Genomic DNA, 26,684 nt, shown 5'->3' on the forward strand with positions numbered 1-26,684 from the left:
GGTGGCAACTAGCTAGCTGGTGAGGGCTACGATACAATTGATGCCGCCTCTAATGTTAACAAGCTCTAATACAATTAGCTGTACCTAGATATATCCGTCTCTTATTGAAGGGAAGGAAATGCATAAGCCAGTACCCAGCAGCATCCTGGTATTTCCCGGAAGGAAGGATGTACTTCGCTTTGAAACGGTCTGTTCGTTTGGAAGGCCATAGCCAAAAGACTCTTTGTGATTTGGTTTGATTTCACACTAGCCTAACTTGCTGTACAATACTTGGGTTATACTTAGTACATAATATAAAGGCCTTTCTGGTGGGCGCCCATTGGTTAACTAGCACTGATTGTACCTCCCGAGTCCCACTTGGAGGAGGGAGAGAAGGTTGCAAATAAATTGCAGAGGAGATTTGGAGTTAGAGAATGCTAGACACGACAAATGACAACTAAAAAGCACACCGCACTATTATTAGGACCGCAGAACTCAAATACTGGAGATCCCAGAGTGAATTTTCTGCAAGATGATCGCCAAGCAGGTGGCGTCAAAATGAGTTGTGCATGCATGACAGTTTTGCTATACTTTTGAACAGTAGTGATGGTGGAACTGGACCTAATTAATAACGGTTGCTGTTGCTTAACTAATTCAGAGATGTCAGTGTTGCATTCTACTAACATTGAATCTGGGTAATGCGGAGTGTTCTTAATTAATTTGGAATTGATGATGTAAACACAAATTATATTAGACGGACAGTTTCAGCCATAGGTATGAAGCATAGCAAAGGAATTACAGTAGCAGCAAAATTAAGGGTCAAAGGGTGAGTAGAACAAATATAGAATGCGCCATGGAGTTGGACAGACGACGCTGGCAGATGGCAGCGGCGTTGCATGGCCTGCCTCTGCCTGGACCCGTCCAAGCGGTGGCGGTCGACGATGGAGAAAAAGGCCGCGGTGTCCCCCTCCCTATTCGCCGGACTTAGCCACCGATGCCCGCCGCACCCTGCCGCCGCCAGCGACTTCCCACCGTCGGTCGTCTGGCCAGCAAAGGGCAAATTCTAGCCACGGCCGCAACCCAATCGAGGCCCACCGAGAAACGGGCGGCAGCCCAGCCCTAGCCTGATAGCCCCCGCTGGTCGAGAGTGGGCTAGGGAGAATTTCCGTCCTCGATGCTGGAAACCTTTTTTTTAGAGGACCTCGATGGTGGAAACTGGCAATGCATTCGAGTTCGCTCAAAAAAAAAGAGCAATGTATTCGAGTTACTACTAAAAATACAAATTTATTCCAACATCTGATTGCACAGAAGCACTCTTAGCCCAGGAAGAGATTAGAGATACGAGGGGTGGTGGGGGAGATGTTTGTTTTAAGCATGATGAAAGTAGAGAGTCGAATGGGATGCCCATAACATTGCTAGAAATTCATTACATTTAGAAGTTGGCCGCTATGTTTGGCTGCTGGAGCCACCGGGCTATGTACAAATCTTAATCAATGATCAATAAAGTCCGGTGGTGTTCTGCTAAAAAAGAAATGTAATTGAACATCTAAAAAAAACCTAAAAAACAATGCATTCCAAAATTACTGATTTTTTCCCAGCTCAGAAAAAAGAGAAAGATCCCTGGGCCATCAGAAGCATTTTCTGTTACTACCTCTGTACACAAGACCTATAACAAAGCATGCATGTGAAAATATGTTTACCTCGGTTGCTCTTCTCACAATGAGATAGTAGTTGCGTATTTTTAAGAGATGGAACTATGTATGGTATGAGGAAAGTGCGAACTATGAATATATCAGGCAGAGGACATGAAAATAATCACAATCAGTTCTAGTTGCACATTTCTAAAAGAATGTTTGGCTGGACCAGAACCCCTAAATATATGGCGCGACGCAGGCGAGCAGCTGGGCAGCGTGATCTAGCGTCGTCCGCTCGGCCCAGATCTGGGCCCTTCGGGCCCCATCTAGGCCTGGGCGGGCCGGCGGCGGGGATGATCTCCGGCGTGGCTTCTGGGAGGCGGGGGAGACGCGACGAGCGGCTGGGTGCACTATTTAAAAAATGGAAACTCGAGCTGCGCATGCTGAAAAATGTGTGAGCCAACCAAACACCCCTGAACATATATAGCCCTTGGGTGATCCGAATTTACAAAAAGGAACGCTGCGTATTCTGACCAGAAGTAATATTTGCTGAGACTATGTACGAAAACTGAAAAATAACCCAAAAAATAAAAAATAACGTATCAGGAATATTGGCTTAAGCTATGAGACATGGGTGCTGGCGTTCTGGTAATCCTTTTTACCTCATGGAATTAGATTTTTTTAAATAATTGTCAGTTTGGTAGAAAGTGGAACTGGCTTACTTGCATATTTTCAAACCTTGTTGCATTTTTAGTCTGACATTTTTTTTTTTGAGAATCAGTTCTTATATTTCTGGATTATCAAAATTTGGATAAATTTTTGTATAGAGGTAAAGGTATCATTGAGCCATTGTGAACTAATTTCTGAAAGCGATCGATCTAATTTTCTACAGTCAAATGTGGAATTTGCGTATTATCAGGCATCAAAGTGATGCATATATTCTGAAATGTATTTATGTAGAATAGTATTAGTTTGAGTTTGATAAATTTCTGCTCATTGATCCTGAGTAGGATGGTTCTTTTCTGCTGCTCTAAGCTTACTGTGTGGAGTTTGTTAGTGTAACTACTTGATGAATTTGGTTATTTTTTCAACAGATGGCTGAAGAAGCTGGCGAGGCTGTATCACGAATGTAGAACTTGCATAATCTTTAATTTCAGTTTGATAAATTTCTGCTCATTGATCCTGAGTCGGATGGCTTATTTTCTCCTGCTCTAAGCTTATGTGATAATTACTTGATGAATTTGGTTAATATCTCAACAGATAGCTGAAGAAGATGGTGGGGTTGTGTCACGCATGGATGGCTGAGAGTTTACAGTCTCTGATCGTTCTGTTGTTGTGTTCCAGTGGCGCTGATCATGAACGGGTCGGTTTTCAACATTTGCTAAAAATCACCCCAACAAATGGTATTACAAAGCATTGACAGTCATATCCCCCAAAGGGCCAATCGCACGAACTGAAGAGTCTACATTAAATGATTCATCCTATTAGGGGATCTCCATTCTTATGGTGTCTGTGTGTGTTGTTTTGCATGGATTACCTAGAGCAATTAAAATTGATGAATTCTCTTAGTTGCAGCTCTTGGATCGGATCTGACCCGCTACTGATGAAGATCTTATAAGCAGAAATGAATTGATTACTCTGGGGTTTAAGCCTGACAAAGTACACTAACAACTTCTGAATCATGCACCGGTTCAGTTACTTGCTCAACAACCATGTACTTAGGCTGAATGACAGTACATTTCAAAGCCCTTTGATTCAAGTGGCTGAGATATTAAATTCAAACTTTACAGAAAAAGGAGTAGAGCTCTAAACGAGCTGCACTCGACTCCGTTTGGTTAATGTCTGCAAAGAGTACCGTATGCATAGTTTCTGCCTGTTGTACTTGAAAAAATGTGACAGACAATTTTGCCAATCATGGTCTCATAGATAATAGCTAGAATTCTCGAGAACAAGAGAAAGATAAATGTGATGGCACTGTCCTGCCATCTTCTTTCACCGCAACAGGTTTGCATCAGAATTCAGAAACGTGCTTAGATATAAACTCACCAAAACGAAAGTCTTAAAGCTCTCGATTTCCTCCTAGAATTTGATTTCTCAAGTCAAAACAAACCAACAAGCCAGCCTTAGTTTCATGGCTACTGAAGAAACAAAGATAGATGCCACTCTTACCATTTTTCGTACCAAATTGATTTTGTCGTAAAACTGTTAAATGGCCCTCATTACGTCTGAAAATGTGGCTGCTGCTATTGCGTAGCCGCAAGCTCGCAACTACTTGATGCATGCGTATGCAATACAGAGGGTAATAGTCTCAGCTAATAGATACTAATGTTCTGCTTGGCACACTGGCACTGCTAGCAGCTGTATCAATTATCTGTCTTTCGGAGTTAAACCAGTTAAAGGTTGCTTGACACAATGAGCTGAGAAGAAGCGAATGGTTTCAGTTTTCTGAAATGAAGGGAATAACAAGACTTTCCATACTTTGTAGCATGAACATCAATCACCCTTGCTATATTTTACACAGGGTCGATGACGAACTGTTCCAGAGTTGTTGTCCTTTGTCAGTTGAGGAAGAGCGAAACATTGTTCTGATTCTGATGTGGTGTGTGTGTAAAGAGGAAGCAAGCAAGCAATTTCTGTGCACCCGTATTTGAGGATACAATCAATGTCTTACCATTGGAAATACAAAAGCGGAAAGCATGGGAAACTCTGTTTCGAGACTATTACTGGAGTTTCATGGACGATCTCAGGAATAATAACTGACTTAAAACACCAGTAAGTACTAAGATCAAGCCAGCTAATTGGTAGTAGCACTAAGTACTGTGAAGTGTGAAATGGGAGTTGCCAGGCCGTATTTGATGATGCAGCGTCTTACCATTGTGAATACAAAAGCGGAAAGCATGGGAAACTCTTTTTCGACTATTACCGGAGTTTCAGTAGTTGCCAGCCAGCTAAGAAAGAAAGAAAAAGCCAGACTCTGTTTTACTACTATACCACTGGAGTTCTGCTAAGATCAAGGTGTTTCTCTTATCATTTTTTTTTTGGTGTGGACTCTTACCATTTACTGCAATTCGTAGTACGTACTAAATACTGTCAAATGACCCCCACTGAGAATGGAGCTAGTCAAGTTGATCTATTCATTATTGTTGCATTAGGGAATTCATCAAAAGTTCCCACAATGGATAATTACTAGCACAAACATACGTATGTCATAAATACAGATAGTCTCCAAAGAGGCTACTGTACACTACATTGTCATTTTTTCTGACACACAAGAGCTTACTGCCCATCCACTGCATAACACTTTTCTTATCTGGATAAATAGATGACCAAAATTGAAAAAGAATGTTGAACTTCAGTTCATGCTGCAGCGTCAAAGTAGCCTTCCCTTTCACCACGTCTGCTCTGCATTCATGCATGTATAAACATATCAAGAAGTTTCATGTTTCCACGCATAGTATAGTTGCTAACTACAAAAGCTTACTGCCCATCCACCAAGTACAGACTACATGACAACACTTGTCTTTGACACATAGAGTAGATGGGCATAACTTAAAAATAATGTTTAGCTACAGTTCAAGCTGCAGCGTGAAAGTAGGCTTCCCTTTCACCACGTCTGCTCTGCTTTCATGCATTCAAAAGCTCCAATCACATCCAGCAGGGATGTAGCTCCCTCTTTCACCTGATCAAACCAAGGTTTTGATTATATCAGATATATATACGACCACACACCAGGGTTTAACATATCAAGAATTTTCATTCCCATGCATAGCAGGATGCTAACTTTATTAACAACATCGCACATGCTATTATATGAACCATCAGTAAAACAAATTGCCAATACGGAGTCTCAGCTAACATATTGCTAATAGTTGTATCGATTACCATTCTTTCTGAGTTATGTAATTACTATATACTAGCAACCAAGGGAGTTAAGCAGTTAAAGATTCTCACTAGCATTAGTGCCACATCAAGAGAATAAACCAAGAAGAGAACTCTGGTATTTCCGGATGGCCGGGTAGTAGGACAGAAACTTGTGGGAACAGGACTACGATTCTCACTAGCAGTTTCAATAACAGGATCAGGACTCAAAGCACAGTGGGGTAGCAGTAGTACCTAGTTAATACTGATATCTCTTCATCTGTTGTTCTTGCCTGCTTTTCTTGTTTCTTGCTTTCACCTCCTGAGCCTGATGAAGCTGCTTCATCACCCTCCTCTGCATCCACCAGGAGGAAATAAATATGAAAATTAAGTGAACAGAGCAACCAAACGATCAAATTAAGATGTAGGAGAAGTTGTGGTAATTCACCTCCAGATTCAGATGACCTGCTAGCCAAGAAGTATTGTGACAGCATATCCCTCGCCCTGGCAGCGTCCTCCTTTGCTATCTGGCGCACTTCCTTGGAGTAATTCCTCCGCTTGGTGCTCAGCATGGCTGCATCATCCTCCATTTCTATGACTATGTTATGCAACATGCAGCAAGCATATATTATTTTACTTCGAGTTTCCAGATTGGCTGGCCACCACGTCTCTCCTTGCAGGCACTTCCATGTGTCTTTGAGCCTTGCGAGTGCCTTCAGAGCACAGGTTGTGGCTGCAGAATGTCTCCTATTGAACTCTGCCATGGAATCTGAGAGGCCTTCTTCCTGGTAAGGTGTGAGTAGCCATGGAAGAAGAGGGTATCCCGCATCACCAATTATGTATTCCCCGACTTCTGATCCATCTAATGCCACTTTCAGCTTGTTGCCATTCAGCCAACCGCCCTTCGCACACTCCTTGAAGATTTCAGAGTTCTTCAAAAGGCTCGACTTGTTCATGCTACCTGCTGGTCCCAACCAAATGTTTCTGAACCTCTTCGTTGCATCAACAATGAATTGGATTACAGCGATGTCATTCTTCTCATGGTTGCAGTTTGGTCCAAATGGGATGTGAGTTGTACATATAACCCCGCAACAGTTATGCATATTGTGGATCTTGTCAAACTTGGATTTGATTTCATCCTTCTCACTGCAGTCTGGCCCGCTTGAGTGGTGGTCTGCCCGCTCCCACACAGTATCAACGAACCTCTCAGTTACCAACAAGATGATTGACTCGTTCACACCAACAGAGGATGCTATGCTCTCTGTTGGCTCACTGGACTGCAATCTTCTAAGAGAAATGGCTACCCGATCTTCTAAAGACAGCACCCTCCCGTCAACAAAGGTGTAGTTGTTCATATCTTCCATTGATGGACCCATCACCAAGCTGCTGATGTAGCTAAAAGTTTTTCTCGTCATTTTGAAGAGAGACTCGAATCCTTGTGCGTCGTCAAAAGAAGTCAAGGTTCCTGCCTGAGAAGAAAGAATAAAAGTGGTTACAAATCCATGATTTACAAGGCAAGAGCCCAACTGTGACCGTGTGAAAACATTGAGATCCAGAAATCATACATGAGCTTTAATAATTTGTAAAGATAATGCTCTTCATTTAAAATTTGGACGTAACCTAGCGAGTATAAAAGATATTTAGGTCATGAAGGATTTAGGGCATGAGGGAGTGCAGTCAAATCAGTAAGAAGCATTGGTAAACATATAGCCATCACAAAGCAATAAAATGCAATTCAAATATGTTCTTTAGAGAAGAAGGTATTCATGTCAATGTTGTTATTAGTACCATGTATTTGATGTCCTAGTGTACTACTCTTGAAGGGGGTATTCAAAGGGAATGCGAATGTAGCAAATATATTCAAAACTCTAGCTTATGGATGAAAGGAAGAAACAACCATAAGAGAACAAACTAAATAAACAGAGCAAACACGCAAATTAAAGATGAACGAGTAATGCTAAATTACCTTTGAGCATGAAAGAGTGGCTGACATTTGTCTCCAAGCTATATGGCTTAGCTGTGTAGAAGACATACCATTTCCTTGAATTACCTCCTTCGCGTGCATATGCCTTGACATGCTCAACATGGCCGAACTTGTCCCACTCAGAGCCAGATTGTCCCGCAGCTATGGAAACGAGCAGTGCTAGGCTGCAGTATAGCTCCAAATGCCTTGGGTTTATACCTTTCATGTATTCTGGGATTGTTTCCATGTCGTTATATGAAAGAACGAGCCTATGGAGCGCAGGAACACCTTCCAACACCTTTAGCTTTGTGCAGTTTAGGATGGTAAGCTCCTGCAGTCTGGGAAGATTAGTGATCCTCTCCAGGTCAAGGTTTTCATCCAGTTCCAGCAGGACCAGAGATGGAAAGTTCTCTAGAGAGATGAGACCCTGGACATTGTATATGTATAACGTATTCAAAGCCCTTGCCTGGGAGGCAAGCCCGGGAGGAAGACACTTCAACTTGCATTGCTTTAGCATAAGTTCCTGCAAGACAGGAAAGGCTTGCACTTGCTCCTCCCACTCCCACTCCTCCCATTCCACCATTCCTATTAATTTAATCTTTTCCAATCTCGGAAATGCAGCCACCATCTGGGAAGGACGAGGACTATGTTGATGGTAGGACTGCGTGAATTCAGGTCCAACACGCTTGATGGCTGGAGCACGGTTGATCTGAATGAACTCCAAATATGGGAGCTGGCACAATCCATCAGGAAGCTGTTTGCAGCAAGCTAGGTCAGTAATGAACAGAATCCTCAAGCTCTTGAGGGCCACAGCCGATGATGACATCATCCACCTTGGGAGCCATCGACCAAAATACCCTTTGATGTCAAGATTTTCTAACCTGGGTGGAGGGCAGAGCTCCTCAAACACCTTCTCGATTTGTTGTTGCTTTTCCTCAGAGACACAATCTTCCTCTTTAATCAGCCCATCATCTTCCAATATACTACCACAATTTAAGAATAGACTAGTAAGATGCACCTTGTCGCCAAGCTTTGCCTTTGCTGCAGATGAGGAATCCGTTATATTCTCCAATCCGTCAAATTCAAGATCCTCGAGAAAAGAAAGAGGTCCCAGCTCTTCCAAACTGCACCAATCACCATCCACTCGGGCGGGAAACCCTCTTAATGCCCTCAAATTTGTTAGAACACAAAATCCTCTAGGTATGTTGTTTATACTCGTTCCACTGAAGTTAAGGTGCCTTAGCTGCCCTAACTTTACAATGCTACGTGGAAGGTCCACAAATTGATGACATCCTCTAAGACTAATGTATTGCAAGAATTTCATCTTTCCAATGCTATCCGGCAGAATAGATATATCAGTGTGTTCTAAGGATAAGTACCTCAGGTGCTTGAGCTCATGCAAAGATTCAAGCAAGGCTACAACATGTGAAAAAGCTATATGTAAAGTCCGTAGACATGGAAAATGAACCAACGAATCACGAGGCTTGATATTTATATGGCCAACTAATATTAGTGTCCTTAATGTCTTTTGTGCTTGCAAAGAACTCCAGTCCAACACATCTGATTCCAATGCTTTTTCTTCTAGAGAAAACCGAAGAAGCTTCTGTGCACTAAGTTTACTAACAATGTTAGTTTCTCCACTATGAGCTGCTAGTGCCTCATCTCTAGCCACAAATTGAGCAAATGAGCGAACAACATCATGCATGTTGCAGACCGATTGATCAATAAACTCTGCATCTGGCTCAATAAGATTCCTTAGTATCAACTCCTTATAGTACTTGCTTCCTAGTTCTTCTAAATCGTCCAATGTCCCATGAAGAAATCCTTCACTGATCCACATGCCAATGATTTCATCTCTAAAGAACACTGCAGTTTTAGGGAGAAGGGAGTAAAGCAGAAAACATTGTTTGGCAGAAGAAGATAAATCTTCGTAGCTTAAATATAATGCATGGTTTAACTCTTCGGGCATTCCAGATATCGACCATATAGAATCACTCAGAACCATCTCCCACTCACGGTGTATTTTGTCCTTCTGACACAAGAGCCCTCCCATTACTTTGACAGCAAGAGGCAAACCATCACATTTTGCTAAAATTTGCACTCCAATATCCTTGAGCATATCAATTTCACGTTCATCTGTATGACTTGAGATTATCTGCAAACAATTGAACTGATAGAATCAATAAGGTAGTGGTTTTCATTGAGAGAAAATAATGGTTTAATAACAACTATTGTCAACACAATATTAGTTAATAATAGGCTAGTGGAAAACTTGTGAAAGATGAGGTAATGTACTACCTAATTGAACTATCAAGTAAATGAACTGGTAAGCGGGCATGTTGCCGTCAACTGGGATGCCTAGCATGTGAGCGACTATTATAATAACATGCTGACCCAGACAAAAGGTTAAGTTTCTTACTCCTAAGTCCTAACCACAAGATGCTTAGTTTAATCTATCATCTCAAAGTAGAAGAATTCAAAGTACACCTATTGATGGGCCTGGGCACGCTTTAGTATTGTTCTACCGATTATTACATTTTCATAGTATGGGTATAGTACTCTACTGCTTGATGTAGATTTATTGGCAGCATGACTGAGTTTTAGCCCAAGGACTACGATGTATTTGTGAACATGATGGAAATGGAAGAACAATACCATTGTTTTACACCTTTTTTATAAATCAAAGAACACTTATATTATCCCAATTATCGCTTTCGTTTGGACTCCCATTTTAGGTGGAGACTACATATATTCAAAAAATAGCTTTCTAAAAGGGGAAACCAGTGCCAAAAGAGGGGAAAATCTTTTAGGAAAACACTAGCCAAAAATTATGGATTAATTACTCCCAGATAGAACTATATTCAGGAAATATACATGAGGTCTAGTGTTGCTGTGGGAGCATGGTTGTCCAACTTTCATCAAGCTAAATTTGAGACCTAGGTCGAACTATTGTGCTTTCTGCACACACGGTACACATGCGGCTTGCCTATTTAGTGTCCGTGTTGTATGAGTCCATGTTATAATCTCAAAGAATAATACATAAAAGAGTATGCCCAATTATTATATCTCTACCCCCAAATTAATCATGGGAGTTTCGTTACGCACCTGTTTCTTGAGCAATGACCAGGCATCCTCCTCCTCTAATTTGTCCACATGGTGGTAGGGAAGCACAACTTTCATCCTACGAGCTAGTGTTTCATCTCTAGTAGTGACGAGGACTCGACTACCTTGAGCCACAACATTAGCCAGGGGTGTTTTAAGCACATCATCCCATGCTCCATGGTCCCAAACATCATCTAGCACCAGGAATAGCTTCTTCCCTTTCAAGGTAGTGGCAAGGATTGGCTGAAGCACAGCCAATGCCTTTTCACCACCATGTTCTCCTCCGGCTTGTATGATGATTGTCCTGAGCAACTCAACCTTGTCGAAGTCCTTGTTGACGCTCAACCATATCATCTTCTCGAACTCGGCATTCAAGGCTTCGTCGTTGAAGACCTTTTGGGCAAGAGTGGTCTTGCCGATTCCACCAACCCCAACAACGGCGACTACCATGATGTTGGTGTTGCTCTCCGTTTCACTCAGCATGATCTCAACTAGCTTTCTCGTGTCTTGTTTGATCTTCTCTCCGACTACACCGGACCTATCAAACTCCCCTGACGTCTCACGTCTCTTATTGCCAGAAGGAGAGCCATGGACCTTGCTGCTGCAATCCTCATAGGAACCAAGAGGTATGAAGTTGAAAGCAGCGCTTCGCTCCTTGATGACGTCGAGCCACTTGTTGAGTGCCTTGATGCGGGTGCCGATGTCGTGGGCATGGGAGGGATTCCGCATGCAGAAGAGCAAGGGGTTGAAGCAGCCCACATCTGCAGTGGACATACCGCGCTCCATGGCCTTGAGCTGGCAGATGTCGAGGATGTCAGCAGCTTCATACATGGCACGCTTGAGCTGGGCCACCCACTCTTGCACGCTCTTGTCGGTGATGTTTCTCCTGTCAGCGTCGGCGAGGAAGTTCTTGAGGTCCCTAAGCTTAATGTCCATCTTGTCGATCTCGCGTCTGAATCCAAGCAGCATGTGCACCTCTTTGCTCGCCATCTCCGTCAGCATGTGTAGCACGTAGGACGCAAAGGCATCCAGGACCATCGTTATGTTTGCTATGTTTTTTCTGTTACAAATTTTAACAACATATCATAATCATCCCCGCCACTCGTTGCAGCTGAAGATTGCCAGCCAAAAATATTGGAAAAGGCAGCACTAGAATGCTAACATGGGTACATGAGGAACAAGTTATAATTTATGAGCATGGGCAAGCTGCCTAGATGGACAGATGCAAGCAAAACCAGCTGAACGTAATGAGAGAGATGCAAAATTACCTTCAAGATGGATGGATGTTGGGTCCTGCTCTAGGTCTTCTGGAGCAACTCGTAGTACACGAGTACTGGTGAAGGGCCTAATAAGGATGGGGCACTATATATGTATATAAGCTAAAGGGAAATTACAAGCAACTTGTACGCAATTATACTATAACTCACACATCGTGATACAATGGATCCAAACACAGCTGTCCACAAATTAAATGATGTGTTGAGTCTTGGATTATTCATCAGACTGATCTGTTAGCCGGCAGCTAGCTAGCTGGTGACTGGTGAGGGGAACGATACAATTGATGCCACCTCTAATGTTAAAAAGCTCTAATACAACTAGTTGTACCTAGATATATCCGTCTCTTATTGAAGGCTTTGCTGGGAAGGAAACACATAAGCCAAGACCTAGGGGCATCCTGTATTTTCCCGGAAGGAAGTGGTGTGGTTTACTTTGAAACGGTCTGTTCGTTCGGAAGGCCATAGCCAAAAGACTCTTTTGTGATTTGGGTTGATTTCACACTAGCCTAACTTGCTGCACAATACTTACCTTATACTAAAATAAAGGCCCTTTCTGGCTGTGACCCATTGGTTAACTAGCACTAGTTGTCACCATCTTCTAACTCCCAGAGTCCCACTTGGAGGAGTGGAAGAAGGTTGCAGATAAATTGCACAGGAGATATGGAGTTAGAGAATGCTAGACACAACAAATGACAACTAAAAAGCAGAATGTTAGAGATAAATGACCACTGAAACACAGCGACACTACACTAGCTAGAGAGAAACAACAATGCGGTGAATTGTAGTAGAACGGGGCACTATCATCAGGACCGCAGAAATCAAATACTGTAGATCCCCGAGTCAATTTTCTGCAAGATGACCACCGCGCAGGGTTGGTCATCACTGGTGGAATCAAAATGAGTTGTGCATGCATGACTATGGTTGCTATACATACCTTTAAACAGTAGTAATTGTGGAACTGGACTTAATTACGGCTGCTGCTGCTAAACTAGTTCATAAGGGGCAGTGTTGCATTGTACTAACAGTGAATCTGGGTAATGCAGAGTGCTCTCAATGAATTTGGAGTTAACAATGTAAACACAAATTAGATGGGAAATTTCGGTCATGGCTAAGCACAACAGACAAATTAGAAAAATTAAGGGGTCCGCGAATGGAATGCTAAGGAGCAAAGGGTGAGTACGGATGTGGTGCCATGGAGTTGGATAGACGGCGGTGGCAGGTGGCAGCAGCATTGCAATGCAAGGCCTTCCCCGCCTGTCCTCCAGCCTCGGCAGCCTCCGGTAAATTTGTCCCATATGACAACTAAAAACCACAGGATGCTAGCGAGAAATGACCACCATAACAGATCAACACTACACTGGATAGAGAGAAACAACAGCCAGGTGAACTATAGTAGATGAGGCACTATTATCCGGACCGCAGAAATCAAATACTGATGATCCCCAAGTCATACTTTTGAACAGTAGTGATGGTGGAACTGGACCTAATAAAGATTGTTGTTGCTTAACTAATTCAGAGATGTCAGTGTTGCATTCTACTAACATTGAATATAGGTAATGCAATGCAGAGTATTCTCAATGAATTTGGAAATCATGAAGCACGAATTAGACGGACAGTTTCAGTCATGATGAAGCACAACAAACAAATTACAGTAGTAGCAAAATTAAGACCCAATCTACAACCAGCCCCATCTACAACCGAAAGGTTCATCGTTTAAAGTCTTCTTGAAATTTATTCTTTTTGCTCTTGAAATATGAGAGTTGTGGACTGCTACAGAATTTGCTGAAATTAAAAACATACAGGGAAGCACTATGATATTTACTACTCCCTCCATCCCATAATACAAGAGCGTTTTTGACACTAGTGTAGTGTCAAAAGCACTTATATTATTAGATTCACACCCATTCAAAATGCACTCATTAATTAACAACTTTCTGAGGTATACTATATCTATTCCTGGTGAATGTAGATATGCTATTCTACTCCTAGCCTCCTAGGTTTTATAACTTTCTTTGTTTTCTTTCTTAAAATATGAACCTGATCAACTTGTTCAAATATAGAAATTGAGAACTCGTAGCAATAGCAAATCACACCTAATTTAATCATACAGCAAATAATGCAGAGAGCAGGTGGTGTGGTTTACTCTGAACTTGTCTGTTTGTTCAGAAGCTAGCCATAACCAAGACTTTGTGATCCGGCTTGATGGTTTCACATTAGCCTAATTTGCTGGACAGCACCTTATACTATACTAAAGGCCTTTCTGGTGGGCGTCCTCGAGCATAGAAGGTACGTAGTACCACGGGCAAAGAAGAAGAAAAGAAAACAAAGGCACTCCCAGAGTGTAGATAACCCCTGTGATTTTGATATGCTAGCCCAATAGCATTGGATACTTTGCTATGAAGACTGGTTAATTAGCACTAATTGTCACCATCTTCTACCTGCCTCCCACTTGGAGTAGGAGAAAGTAATACCTGCTGCCTCCCACTTGGAGTAGGAGAAGGTAGCGCACAGATTGCAAATAAAAAATATATTTCTGTTCAGAGAGATTAAGCCGTGAGAATACTAGATACAAATGAGAGCTAGAGAGCAAGAATTGGGAGAAATGATCACTGAAACAGAAAAATAAATAGCTAGAGCCTAGAGTGAAATGATCATGCTATTTGTGCCAATAATGCTTCGGTAATAAGAGAGAAACAAGTTGGCCGCTATGAAGTAAAAGGCTTCCTGCGAATTGGAAAACTGAGGTAACTTTTTGCTACATATAAGCACGGGGAACTTGCCAGAGGTTCTGATATTTTGACTCATGGCAATTTCCTTGGACTTCTTAAAAGGTAATCCCGACACTCCTGGAATTCTTTGACTGTGCTTGAAACTGTTTCACCATGTGCATTGTTAGGAATGGGCAACTACATTCACAAGAGGGCCAAGGGCCAGTACATATACATGTGTATGGTAAAGTGCAAGAGAGTATACACATCTAACACCCCCTCAAACTCATGGTGGATCAACAACACTAAGTTTGGAGAGAAGAAAACTATGCTGCGCTTGAGTCTGTGCCTTCGTGAAGAAGTCCGCCAACTGTAACTCAGAGGGCACATAGTGAAGAGCGAAAGTCTGATCCTGCACAGCAGCACGCACAAAGTGGGCATCCACACCGATGTGCTTGGTGAGCTCATGCTTCACCGGGTCACACGCAATACTGATAGCACCAGTACTGTCTGACAATAAGGGAGTCGAGGTAGTAGCAGACACACCGAAGTCCTCAAGTAACCACCGTAACCAGATCACCTCAGCCGTCAGCATAGCCATGGCTCGCAACTCAGCCTCTGTACTCAAGCGAGAAACGGCAGTCTGTTTCTTTGTCTTCCAGGCAATAAGAGAGCCACCAAGAAAGACACAATAAGCAGACAGCAAGCGTCGATCAGAGGGATCACTAGCCCAGGTAGCATCAGAGTAGGCCTGGAGCTCAAGAGAGCTGGAGCGGGAAAAGAAAAGGCACTGAGAGAGCGTGCCACGAAGATATCGTAGAACACGGAGGAGATGACTATAGTGGACAGAGGTGGGGGCTGAAACGAACTGACTCAGGATATGAACAGGATAGGAGATATCAGGACGCGTAACAGCAAGATAGACAAGACTGCCAACAAGGTGACGATAGCGAGTGGGGTTAGGGAGAGGGTCACCATCAGAAACACGAAGCTGAACGTTGAGTTCCATAGGAGTCATAACTGTGCGCTCATCACCGAGAGCAGCGCGAGCAAGAAGATCCTGATATATTTTTCTTGGGAGATGTAGAAGCCATCAGAGGTCGAGGAGATCTCAATCCCAAGAAAATAGCGAAGTGGACCAAGATCAGTCATGTGGAACTGGTCGCGAAGGCGAGCCTTAACAAAGGCTATGTAGTCAGAGTCGTCACCAGTGATGATCATGTCATCAACATAGAGAAGGAGCAGAGTCCGACCACGAGGAGACGTGTGAACAAACAACGCGGGATCATGATCACTGGGCAAGAAGCCAGCGGCAGTCACCACAGAGGCGAAGCGCTCAAACCAGGCACGAGGGGCCTGTTTAAGACCATAGAGGGAGCGGCGAAGTCGACAGACCAAACCATCAGGAGCATAATACCCCGGTGGTGGCTGCATATAAACCTCCTCACGCAACTCGCCATTAAGAAAAGCGTTCTGAACATCAAGTTGAGAGATAGACCAATGACGAACAGAAGCAACAGCAAGAAGAGTTCGAACAGTGGTCATGTGGGCCACAGGAGCGAATGTCTCATCATAATCGCGTCCCTGCTCCTGCTGAAAACCACGGGCCACAAGGCGCGCTTTGTAGCGCTCAAGAGAACCATCAGAGCGAGTCTTAATCTTGTAGACCCACTTGCAGGTGATGGGACGGACACCGGAAGGGAGGGAAACCAGATCCCATGTGCCAGAGCGCTCAAGGGCAGCAAGCTCTTCGGCCATCGCAAGCTGCCATTCAAGCTGAGTCATGGCAGTCCGATAGGAAGTGGGCTCAGCAATAACAGAGAGACCGTACCGATCAGGAGAAGAGCGATCAGGCGGGGGCGAGGCCGAGCACGGAGGTTATGAACCGGGGGAGGCGTGAAAGGAGGTACACCAGAGGTGGAAGGCGCATCAGGGGAAACATCCTCAGAACGAGGGCGATGAGTATAGTGAAGAGGAAATGGTGAGAGAGGGCGACGGACTGGAGATGATGGTGGAGAGTTGGAGGAGGAGGATGGGGAAGATGGTGTCGGTGGTGAAGGAGAAGGAAGGAGAGGTGCAGGCGGAGGAGGAAAAACATGAGGAGGCACATAGCAGGGTGTATCAGGGAGAAGAAGAAAAGAAAGATCGTCCACAGAGAAGCTCGAGGAAGAAGGACGTGGGTAGTAAGAGCGAGACTCGTCAAAGGTCACATCACGCGAGATGCGCAAACGACGACCAACAGGATCCCAGCAGCGATAGCCCTTGTGCTCATCACTGTAGCCAAGAAAAACACACTCAACCGACTGAGCAGTCAGTTTGGTGCGTTCTCGCGGGGCAAGAAGGACATAGCACACACATCCAAACATACGAAGAGCTGAGTAGTCAGGAGAGCGACCAGTGAGACACTCCATAGGAATACCACCCTGCAGAGCAGTCGATGGCTGTATGTTGATGAGATAGGTGGATGCAGAAACAGCCTCAGCCCAAAAATGAGGTGGGAGAGAAGCGGCAATCATCAGAGCACGAGCCGTCTCAAGTAGATGACGATGCTTACGTTCGGCAACACCATTCTGAGCATGTGCACCAGGACATGAGAACTGGGCAAGAGTACCCTGTTCTGCAAGAAAACCACGCAACAGCTGGGAGATAAACTCACCAGCGGAGTCAGCACGAAAAGTACGAATGGGCGTGGAAAACTGGGTGTGAACCATGGCAGCAAAACGTTTGTATATAGAGAGAACCTCGCTACGAGATTTCATAAAGTAGAGCCAAGTGTAGCGAGAGAAATCATCAATAAACAAGATATAGTAGCGGTGACCACCTTTCGAATCAAAGGGAGCAGGACCCCATACATCAGAATGAACTAAGTCAAAAGGACGCTGAGATACCGACTCACTGGTAGGATAAGGTAACTGGGTCTGTTTGCAAAGTCTGCAGCCATTACAATGTAAAGAAACATCTCCAGATACAGACCCTAAGAGGCCCTGACGAACTAAAAAAGACAAGCGAGAGCCACATATGTGACCAAGGCGATGATGCCACTGCTGGAAGGACGCAGACGAAGAGGCAGCAAGAGCATGGGAGCTGGCTGAAGTGGTGGCAGCGGAAGGAACACAAAGCCAGTCAACCTCCCAAAGGCCCTCTGACTCACGGCGCCGGGGGCCAGCACCAACCAAAGCCTTGGTGCGACGATCCTGAATGGAGCAAGAGTCGGTATCAAGAATGACACGACAACCAGAATCAGTAAGTTGGGCAGCAGAAAAAAGATTCATGATGAGGCGAGGAACATGTGAAACACTAGGAACAGAAAAAGATGGAGTGGAAAGAAGACCACGGCTAGCAACAGGAAGAGGTGTGCCATCAGCGGTAAGAACATTAACAGGCGAATCAAGAGGTCAGAGAGAAGACAGCACGGAAGAATCCGAAGACATATGAAAAGAGGCTCCAGAATCCAGAACCCACGAAGATGTACCTGACTGTGTAGATGCCTGCGGTGGTGGAGCAGTGGTTGCAGTCACAGCAGCAGCGGAACCGGTCAACGAAGAGCTTTAGGAAGCTAAGAGACGCTTGAGCCTCATAATGTCCTGGTCAGTGAGTGACGGGGTCGAGGAGGATCCAGGAGTCCCATTGGAAGAGGAGCGCCTCTGGTCTCGCTTCTTCTCACGGCAATCAGACTCCGGGTGACCTGGCCGAGAGCAGTAGCCACAGAAGGTGTCACGGCGTGACCGGCCCCTCTCAGCATAAGAAGGACGACCCACCACCCTGAAGGAGTAGGCAGGAGCGGTGGAGCGGTGAGGCGAGCAGGTGGCATAGGAGCTCGGGCGGCCAACACTGATGGAACCACAAGTAACCCAGCAGAGCGTAGGCGGGTCTCTTCAGCACGAAGCTCAGCAAGTACCTCTGAGATAGGAACACGACCACGAGCGAGCAGGTGAGCACGGCGAGGCTCGAACTCAGAGCGAAGACGAGATAAGAACTCGTGAAACCGCTGAAACTCCAAATCGGACCGTGTAGTCTGACAGCAACGACAAGTTCCACAAACGACGGTCCGAAGGGAGTCAAGCTGACGCCAGATGACAGAGCACTGTGAATAGAACTCATCAACAGAGGAATCACCTTGCAGGAGTGCATGCTCCTGACGCACCACAAATAGGTAGAGAGCATCACCAGAGGGCTGATAGCGCTGACAGAGATAAGACCACATCGCTGCAACTGTGCCAAGTCCCATGAACTCCGAGGCGAACTGAGAAAGGACATTCGCAGTAAGAACAGCAGCAGCACGAGCATCATCATTGCACCACTGAGTGTAAGCAGACAGATCATCACGAAAGGCAGAAAGGGCATCCGAATAGGCTGACATCTGCTGATCATAGGCATCAACTGCAGTATCATCGAGAGCCTTGGCGGCATCACGATCAGCCTGAGAAGCATCAGCAGCAAGAACCGGCGGTGCTGGCGGGGTAGGAGCCACTGGAGCAACAGGGCAAGGCGGACAAGGGACCTCGCCAGAGAGAACACCGCACAGAAGGAGACCGCGCATGTGGATACGCATAAAGCCCGCAAACTCGGCATAGTTGGTGCCATCGAAGATCACCGAGCACCAAGGAACGGTGACATAGCCCGAAGAAGACATGAGGAGCTCTTTTTTTTGGTCAACTGCTATAGGAGACCCCGATCCAGATCGGGATCGGGCTCGCGCTGGCTCGATCCAGCCCCGATGGAGGAAGCGGGGGGGGGGCGAGCGTGGGAGGGGTCGGCCCTGGGCAGCACCGGCTGCAGCAGGAGGCGGCAGGGCGCGGGGAGGTCGTGGCCGGGCGCGGGGAGGCGCGGGGAGGTGGCTGCCGGCTGCGGCCGAGCACAGGAAGGCGCGGGGCGGCGCGAGGCGGCAACGGCAGGCCGCGGCCGCGCTCGGGGCGGCGCGGGACAGCGACGACAGGCCGCGGCCGAGCTCGGGGCAGCGCAGGCCGGGGCGAGACGGCGTGGCGGCGGGGAGGGAGAGAGCCGGGGGCGAGGGAGGAGGTGGCCGGCGCCGACGACGAGGTAGAGGGAGGCCGGCGACGGGGGAGCTAGGCACGGAGCTGCGAGCGTGCGGGAGCGGGAGAGGAACCTAAGCATCTGATACCATGTTAGGAATGGGCAACTACATTCACAGAAGGGTCAAGGGCCAGTACATATACATGTGTGGTAAAGTGCAAGAGAGTCTATACACATCTAACATGCATAACCTAGGTTCAAACTTCAAAGTGCCCTGTTTTCTGCCATATCCCGATGTGACCTGTGATAGATGAGGCACTAATATCAGGGCTGCAGAAATTCAAGACTGAGACCTCTGAGTCCATTCATGTAAGATTCTCATTAGGCACAGCCATCATTGGGAATCAAATACGTTTTTGCTTGACTACATGGTTGCTGTACTTACTTCTAAATATGTTTGACAGCCCGTAAAACAAAGATGAAAAAATGTATGCAAAAACAGCTGAATTAGACGGATGCTTTCAGTGATGATTAGGCAGTGACAAACGAATTAGCAAAATCAAAGGGTGAATAGAGAGAGCCTGAGCGCGGATGCGGCGGCGCAGATGGATGCAATCCGTCCCTCGTCCCGCTCCACCGCGCGCCCCTCCTTTGGCTGCGGCATGGGGTCATGGCGGCGCCCGCGCGCAAGCATCCAATCCATCCGGCCAGACCAGAGTCGCTGTGACGGCGCCGCCGCCCGCGACTTCCCGCCGTCATCGGGCCGGCAAGGGCAAATCCCAGCCATGGCCGCAACCCCATCCAGGCCCACGTCGGGTCCTCCGAGAAAGAGGCAGCAGCCCAGCCCCAGCCCCAGCCCGACAGCCCGCTGGTCCGTGCAGGTGGGACAGGGCTCACAAACTAGCCTTTGTCAGCCCGCAAACTAGCAAATGCATTCGAAGAAAGTACTAGTAGTTGATCTAGTGACTCTCATGGTGCGTTCTTTGATTTTAAATTCGCATGAATGAAAACGTTTGTGGATTTTAATGATTTTTCACAAGTATGGTATTTCTTCCTTTGATTTTAAAAGTTCACAAAGTTTTAGAGAGTATTCATGAATTCCAAAAAAGCGAAAACACAGAAGGACAACGTATATACCGAATAAAACGCCACAGTCCTTTACTCCAGGCGGTAACTGATGTTCGGCCAAAATGGTTACAAAAAATGGTAACTCCACGCCTAGGCTAATCTCTGGTTTTAGATACTCCCTCTTCAGACAAATATAAGAGCGTTTAGATCACCAAAGTAGTGATCTAAATGCTCTTATATTTCTTTACAGAGGGAGTAGATTTTAAGAAATATTTTATAAAATAAAAATTAATGAATTTTTAAAATTCTTCGCCAATACGAAAAGTTATTTAAATATTTTGGAATAGTTTAATTTTTGAAAAGTTCGTGAGAAAGGATTGTGAATTTATATTTTTGAAAATTTGGAAAAGTTATCATAAATTTTAAAAAGTCACGTGAGTTTGATTGACTTTCTTCACATACATGAGAAAATGTTTTTTAATTTTGAAAGTTCTTTTTCACATACTCCCTCAGTCCCATAATAATTGACTCAAGCTTAGTACAACTTTGTACTAGAGCTAGTACAAAATTGAGACACTTATTTTGGAACGGAGAGAGTACATGAGAAAATATTTTTGAATTTTAAAAGTTCATGACTTTTGAGTATTGTTCCTGAACTGAAATGGGAAAAGTAAAAAAATAGGCAACAGGAAATGAGAAAAATACAAAATAGAAGAAAATCAGTAAAACGAACAAAGAAATCACAGCAAAAAGGATAAAAGAAAAAACCAGGAAGAACCTTCCAAAATCTTCCCGAAGCAAGGAAAACCTATCCCATACATGGGCCAACCCTTGACCCACAGGGGTGCGTATTCTGTGCAATAAGAACACTACCCTACGCACTGGTTGGGAAACAGGATTTTCTGTTGGTTCGACTATTTTTAAAACATAAATGCTAGATCGTGCAGCTGCACGATTTCGTTGTGGCTGGCGCACGCGCTACACGACAAGAAATTGCATGCTTCTGTTCCCCGCCTCTCTCTCCCGCACGTGGTCCCTAATACACAACCCACAGAAAGAAATTAACACAGGAAAATCAGCTGGTCCACCGTGTCTCAGTGCGCCCATCCTGTGATTTTCTAGTAAGATCCCACTTTGTATGCATTTAATTTGCGTTTTCAAAATTTGAAAAAGCTATAACTTTTGAACCGATTATCAAAATTAAGATTTGTTTTCACGGCTAGGTTCCTCGCGACGAGCTCTTCAAAACTAGATCCTATATCAGTATGTTTTGACTAACTTTTTTTATGAGCAACTTTGAGTGAAACGGAAACAGCTTTAGTGCTACAGGAAGGCAACTTACTGTTAGTCTTGGTAGGATGACTATCTATCATCGAAAATCCCTTCGAAGTTATCTACCATGACTACCAAGTTAACTAGCTTCATCTCTAAGTGTCCTACCATGACTAGTTTAGTTTCACCTCCAAGTTGATAGTATTGTAGGCAACTTAGTTTTTGAGGTAGGCTAAAATTTATCCTAAGTTGCATGCCATGACTAGGGAGTAGCTTAACATCATTCCTAGTTGCATAAAATGCTTTTCGGTATGGTAAGCAACTTAGTTTCATAGATATGCAACATAGCAACACTTATTCCTATGTATTATAGGCAACTAAATTACTAAAACAGTAATGACAGGCAACTAAGCATCACCTTTAGGCAACTTCAGAGTGTTTGTAGGCGACTTAGAAAAACAATGATAAGCAACGTCATAATATTTGCAGGCAACTAATTTGAAAAGTTAGGCAACTGATCAACAATTGTAGGCAACTGTGCAACAATGGTAGACAATTTATAGTATTACACTTATGGATAAGTTTTCAACGTATTATAGGCAACTGGAACAGGCAACTAAGCATCACCGTTAGGCAACTTCAAGTGTTTGTAGGCGACTTAGAAAAACAATGATAACCAACATCACAATATTTGTAGGCAACTAATTTAAAAAGTTAGGCAACTGATCAGCAATGGTAGGCAACTGTGCATCAATGGTAGACAATTTATAGTATTTATAGGCAACTGTGCAGCGATTATAGGCAACTAATTACCAATAGCAGGCAACTGGGCATCAATGGTAGGCAATTGCATAGTATTTATACGCAACTGAGCATCAACCGTAGGTAATTGAGCAGCCATGCATTATAGGCAAGTTGGGATAATGTTACCAAAATTCATATCTACATATAGTGCAGTGAAGTTGCTTGCATGTAGCACTAAAGTTGCCTCATGTTTTCGTGTGTGTTTCTCGGCTTGACACAAACCAACCTAATAGACAGTCCTACACTACTAGGGAAAACCTTACCAGTAGCGCTGGTTTTTGATCTACCAGTAGCGCGGGTGCCCGTGCTACTGCTATGACGCTACAGCTATTTTGTAGCAGTAGCGCTTGTTTAGGCCAGCACTACTGGTATGTTCAGATACTAGTAGCGCGCCTCTGGAAAGTGCTACTGGTAAATGAGCACTGCTGGTAATATTTTGGCCCGCGCCACTGCTAAATGGTAGACTCTCCATTAAGGAAAATGGACTCTCCATAATGAAGAACAGAGATCATCCTATCTTCAAGTCTTGGCCTACGCACAATGTTGCTTCCAAGTAGCTCTCTACGATGGTCGAAACATTTTTTTCCAATCATTTATTATCATGGCTTCCTCGCTTTTAGAAATCCGGTATGGACAGGAGTGATGTGGATACCGAGGTTGACCTGGCTGTGGTGGCCGTAAGCTCATAACATCAACGCGACCTCTCGGCAACAGCAGATGAGGCACACAATCCATTGGGATTCTCTGTTCAAAAACATAGTAATAACTTTGCAGTTAACAATGTAGTTTAGTTTTAGAAGAATTTATGCAAAAGATGCACGGATGTCGTAATAGTAGAAAATCTTACCATTCTATCTCCGTTGATGTTACCGTAGCACACCGCGTGCACTAGTGGCACATATTGACCATAATTTTGAGGAATTCGATAATAGCTATTGTAATTCTCAAGATCAGTAAAAAATGCGATAAGACCATCTTTCTCCTTATAAGTTAATTGTGCTTCATCATTGTAGTAGTAGGTTCTGTCTGATGGGGAATGTAGTAATTTCAAAAAATTTCCTACGCACACGCAAGATCATGGTGATGCATAGCAATGAGAGGGGAGAGTGTTGTCCACGTACCCTCGTAGACCGATAGAGGAAGCGTTATTACAACGCGGTTGATGTAGTCGTACGTCTTCACGATCCGACCGATCAAGTACCGAACGCACGGCACCTCCGAGTTCAGCACACGTTCAGCTCGATGACGTCCCTCGAACTCCGATCCAGCCGAGTGTTGAGGGAGAGTTTCGTCAGCACGACGGCGTGGTTACGATGATGATGTTCTACGGACGCAGGGCTTCGCTTAAGCTCCGCAATGATATTATCGAGGTGTAATTTGGTGGAGGGGGGCACCGCACACGGCTAAAAGATCTCAAGGATCAATTGTTGTGTCTCTGGGGTGCCCCCCTGCCCCCGTATATAAAGGAGCAAGGGGGAGGCAGCCGGCCAAGGGGAGAGGCGTGCCATAGGGGGGAGTCCTACTCCCACCGGGAGTAGGACTCCTCCTTTCCTTGTGGGAGTAGGAAAAGGGAAGGGGGAAGGAGAAAGAAGGAAGGGGGCGCCCCCCCCCCCTCCCTAGTCCAATTCGGACTAGCCCATGGGGAGGGGTGCGGCCACCCTTTTGGGTCTTTCTCTCCTTTCCCGTATGGCCCATTAAGGCCCAATACGAATTCTCGTAACTCTCCGGTACTCCGAAAAATACCCGAATCACTCGGAACCTTTCCGAAGTCCGAATATAGTCGTCCAATATATCAATCTTTACGTCTCGGCCATTTCGAGACTCCTCGTCATGTCCCCGATCTCATCCGGGACTTCGAACTCCTTTGGTACATCAACATACATAAACTCATAATAAAACTGTCTTCGTAACGTTAAGCGTGCGGACCCTACGGGTTCGAGAACTATGTAGACATGACCGAGACACGTCTCCGGTCAATAACCAATAGCGGGACCTGGATGCCCATATTGGCTCCCACATATTCTACGAAGATCTTTATCGGTCAGACCGCATAACAACATACGTTGTTCCCTTTGTCACCGGTATGTTACTTGCCCGAGATTTGATCGTCGGTATCTCGATACCTAGTTCAATCTCGTTACCGGCAAGTCTCTTTACTCGTTTCGTAACACATCATCCCGCAACTAACTCATTAGTCACAATGCTTGCAAGGCTTATAGTGATGTGCATTACCGAGTGGGCCCAGAGATACCTCTCCGATAATTAGAGTGACAAATCCTAATCTCGAAATACGCCAACCCAACAAGTACCTTTGGAGACACCTGTAGAGCACCTTTATAATCACCCATTTACGTTGCGACGTTTGGTAGCACACAAAGTGTTCCTCCGGTAAACGGGAGTTGCATAATCTCATAGTCATAGGAACATGTATAAGTCATGAAGAAAGCAATAGCAACATACTAAACGATCGAGTGCTAAGCTAACGGAATGGGTCAAGTCAATCACGTCATTCTCCTAATGAGGTGATCTCGTTTAATCAAATGACAACTTATGTCTATGGCTAGGAAACATAACCATCTTTGATTAACGAGCTAGTCAAGTAGAGGCATACTAGTGACACTCTGTTTGTCTATATATTCACACATGTATTATGTTTCTGGTTAATACAATTCTAGCATGAATAATAAACATTTATCATGATACAAGGAAATAAATAATACTTTATTATTGCCTCTAGGGCATATTTCCTTCAGTCTCCCACTTGCACTAGAGTCAATAATCTAGATTACACAGTAATGATTCTTACACCCATGGAGCCTTGGTGCTGATCATGTTTTGCTCGTGGAAGAGGCTTAGTCAACGGGTCTGCAACATTCAGATCCGTATGTATCTTGCAAATTTCTATGTCTCCCACCTGGACTAAATCCCGGATGGAAATTCACTCTGAAATTCTTTGAACTTTTCAAATGTTTCAGACTTATGTTTCATTAAGTAGATATACCCATATCTGCTTAAATTATCTGTGAAGGTGAGAAAATAACGATATCCGCCACGAGCCTCAACATTCATCGGACCACATACATCTGTATGTATGATTTCCAACAAATCTGTTGCTCTCTCCATAGTTCCGGAGAACGGTGTTTTAGTCATCTTGCCCATGAGGCACGGTTCGCAAGTACCAAGTGATTCATAATCAAGTGGTTCCAAAAGTCCATCAGTATGGAGTTTTTTCATGCGCTTTACACCGATATGACCTAAACGGCAGTGCCACAAATAAGTTGCACTATCATTATCAACTCTGCATCTTTTGGCTTCAATATTATGAATATGTGTATCACTACTATCGAGATTCAACAAGAATAGACCACTCTTCAAGGGTGCATGACCATATAAGATATTACTCATATAAATAGAACAACCATTATTCTCTGATTTAAATGAATAACCGTCTCGCATCAAACAAGATCCAGATATAATGTTCATGCTCAACGCTGGCACCAAATAACAATTATTTAGGTCTAAAACTAATCCCGAAGGTAGATGTAGAGGTAGCGTGCCGACTGCGATCACATCGACTTTGGAACCATTTCCCACGCGCATCGTCACCTCGTCCTTAGCCAATCTTCGCTTAATCCGTAGCCCCTGTTTCGAGTTGCAAATATTAGCAACAGAACCAGTATCAAATACCCAGGTGCTACTGCGAATATTAGTAAGGTACACATCAATAACATGTATATCACATATACCTTTGTTCACCTTGCCATCCTTCTTATCCGCCAAATACTTTGGGCAGTTCCGCTTCCAGTGACCAGTTTGCTTGCAGTAGAAGCACTCAGTTTCAGGCTTAGATCCAGACTTGGGTTTCTTCTCCTGAGCAGCAACTTGTTTGCTGTTCTTCTTGAAGTTCCCTTTCTTCTTCCCTTTACCCTTTTTCTTGAAACTGGTGGTCTTATTGACCATCAACACTTGATGCTCCTTTTTGATTTCTACCTCCGCAGCCTTTAGCATTGCGAAAAGCTCGGGAATTGTCTTACTCATCCCTTGC

General features: G+C 44.6%; 1 protein-coding gene across 1 annotated transcript; it reads right to left on the reverse strand.

Moving 5' to 3' along the window:
• Positions 1-5,495: 5,495 nt before the first annotated feature.
• Positions 5,496-11,604, reverse strand: LOC109756093 (putative disease resistance protein RGA4). Its single transcript, XM_073500903.1, has 4 exons — positions 10,540-11,604; positions 7,438-9,589; positions 5,920-6,936; positions 5,496-5,826 (listed from the first exon to the last, which is right to left on the reverse strand). The coding sequence occupies exons 1-4, from the start codon at positions 11,572-11,574 to the stop codon at positions 5,699-5,701; spliced, it is 4,332 nt and encodes a 1,443-aa protein (XP_073357004.1). The 5' UTR covers positions 11,575-11,604; the 3' UTR covers positions 5,496-5,698.
• Between the last annotated feature and the right edge of the window lie 15,080 nt (positions 11,605-26,684).

Source organism: Aegilops tauschii, chromosome 6 (genome assembly GCF_002575655.3).
Source record: "Aegilops tauschii subsp. strangulata cultivar AL8/78 chromosome 6, Aet v6.0, whole genome shotgun sequence".
In the NCBI taxonomy this organism is placed as follows: domain Eukaryota; kingdom Viridiplantae; phylum Streptophyta; class Magnoliopsida; order Poales; family Poaceae; genus Aegilops; species Aegilops tauschii.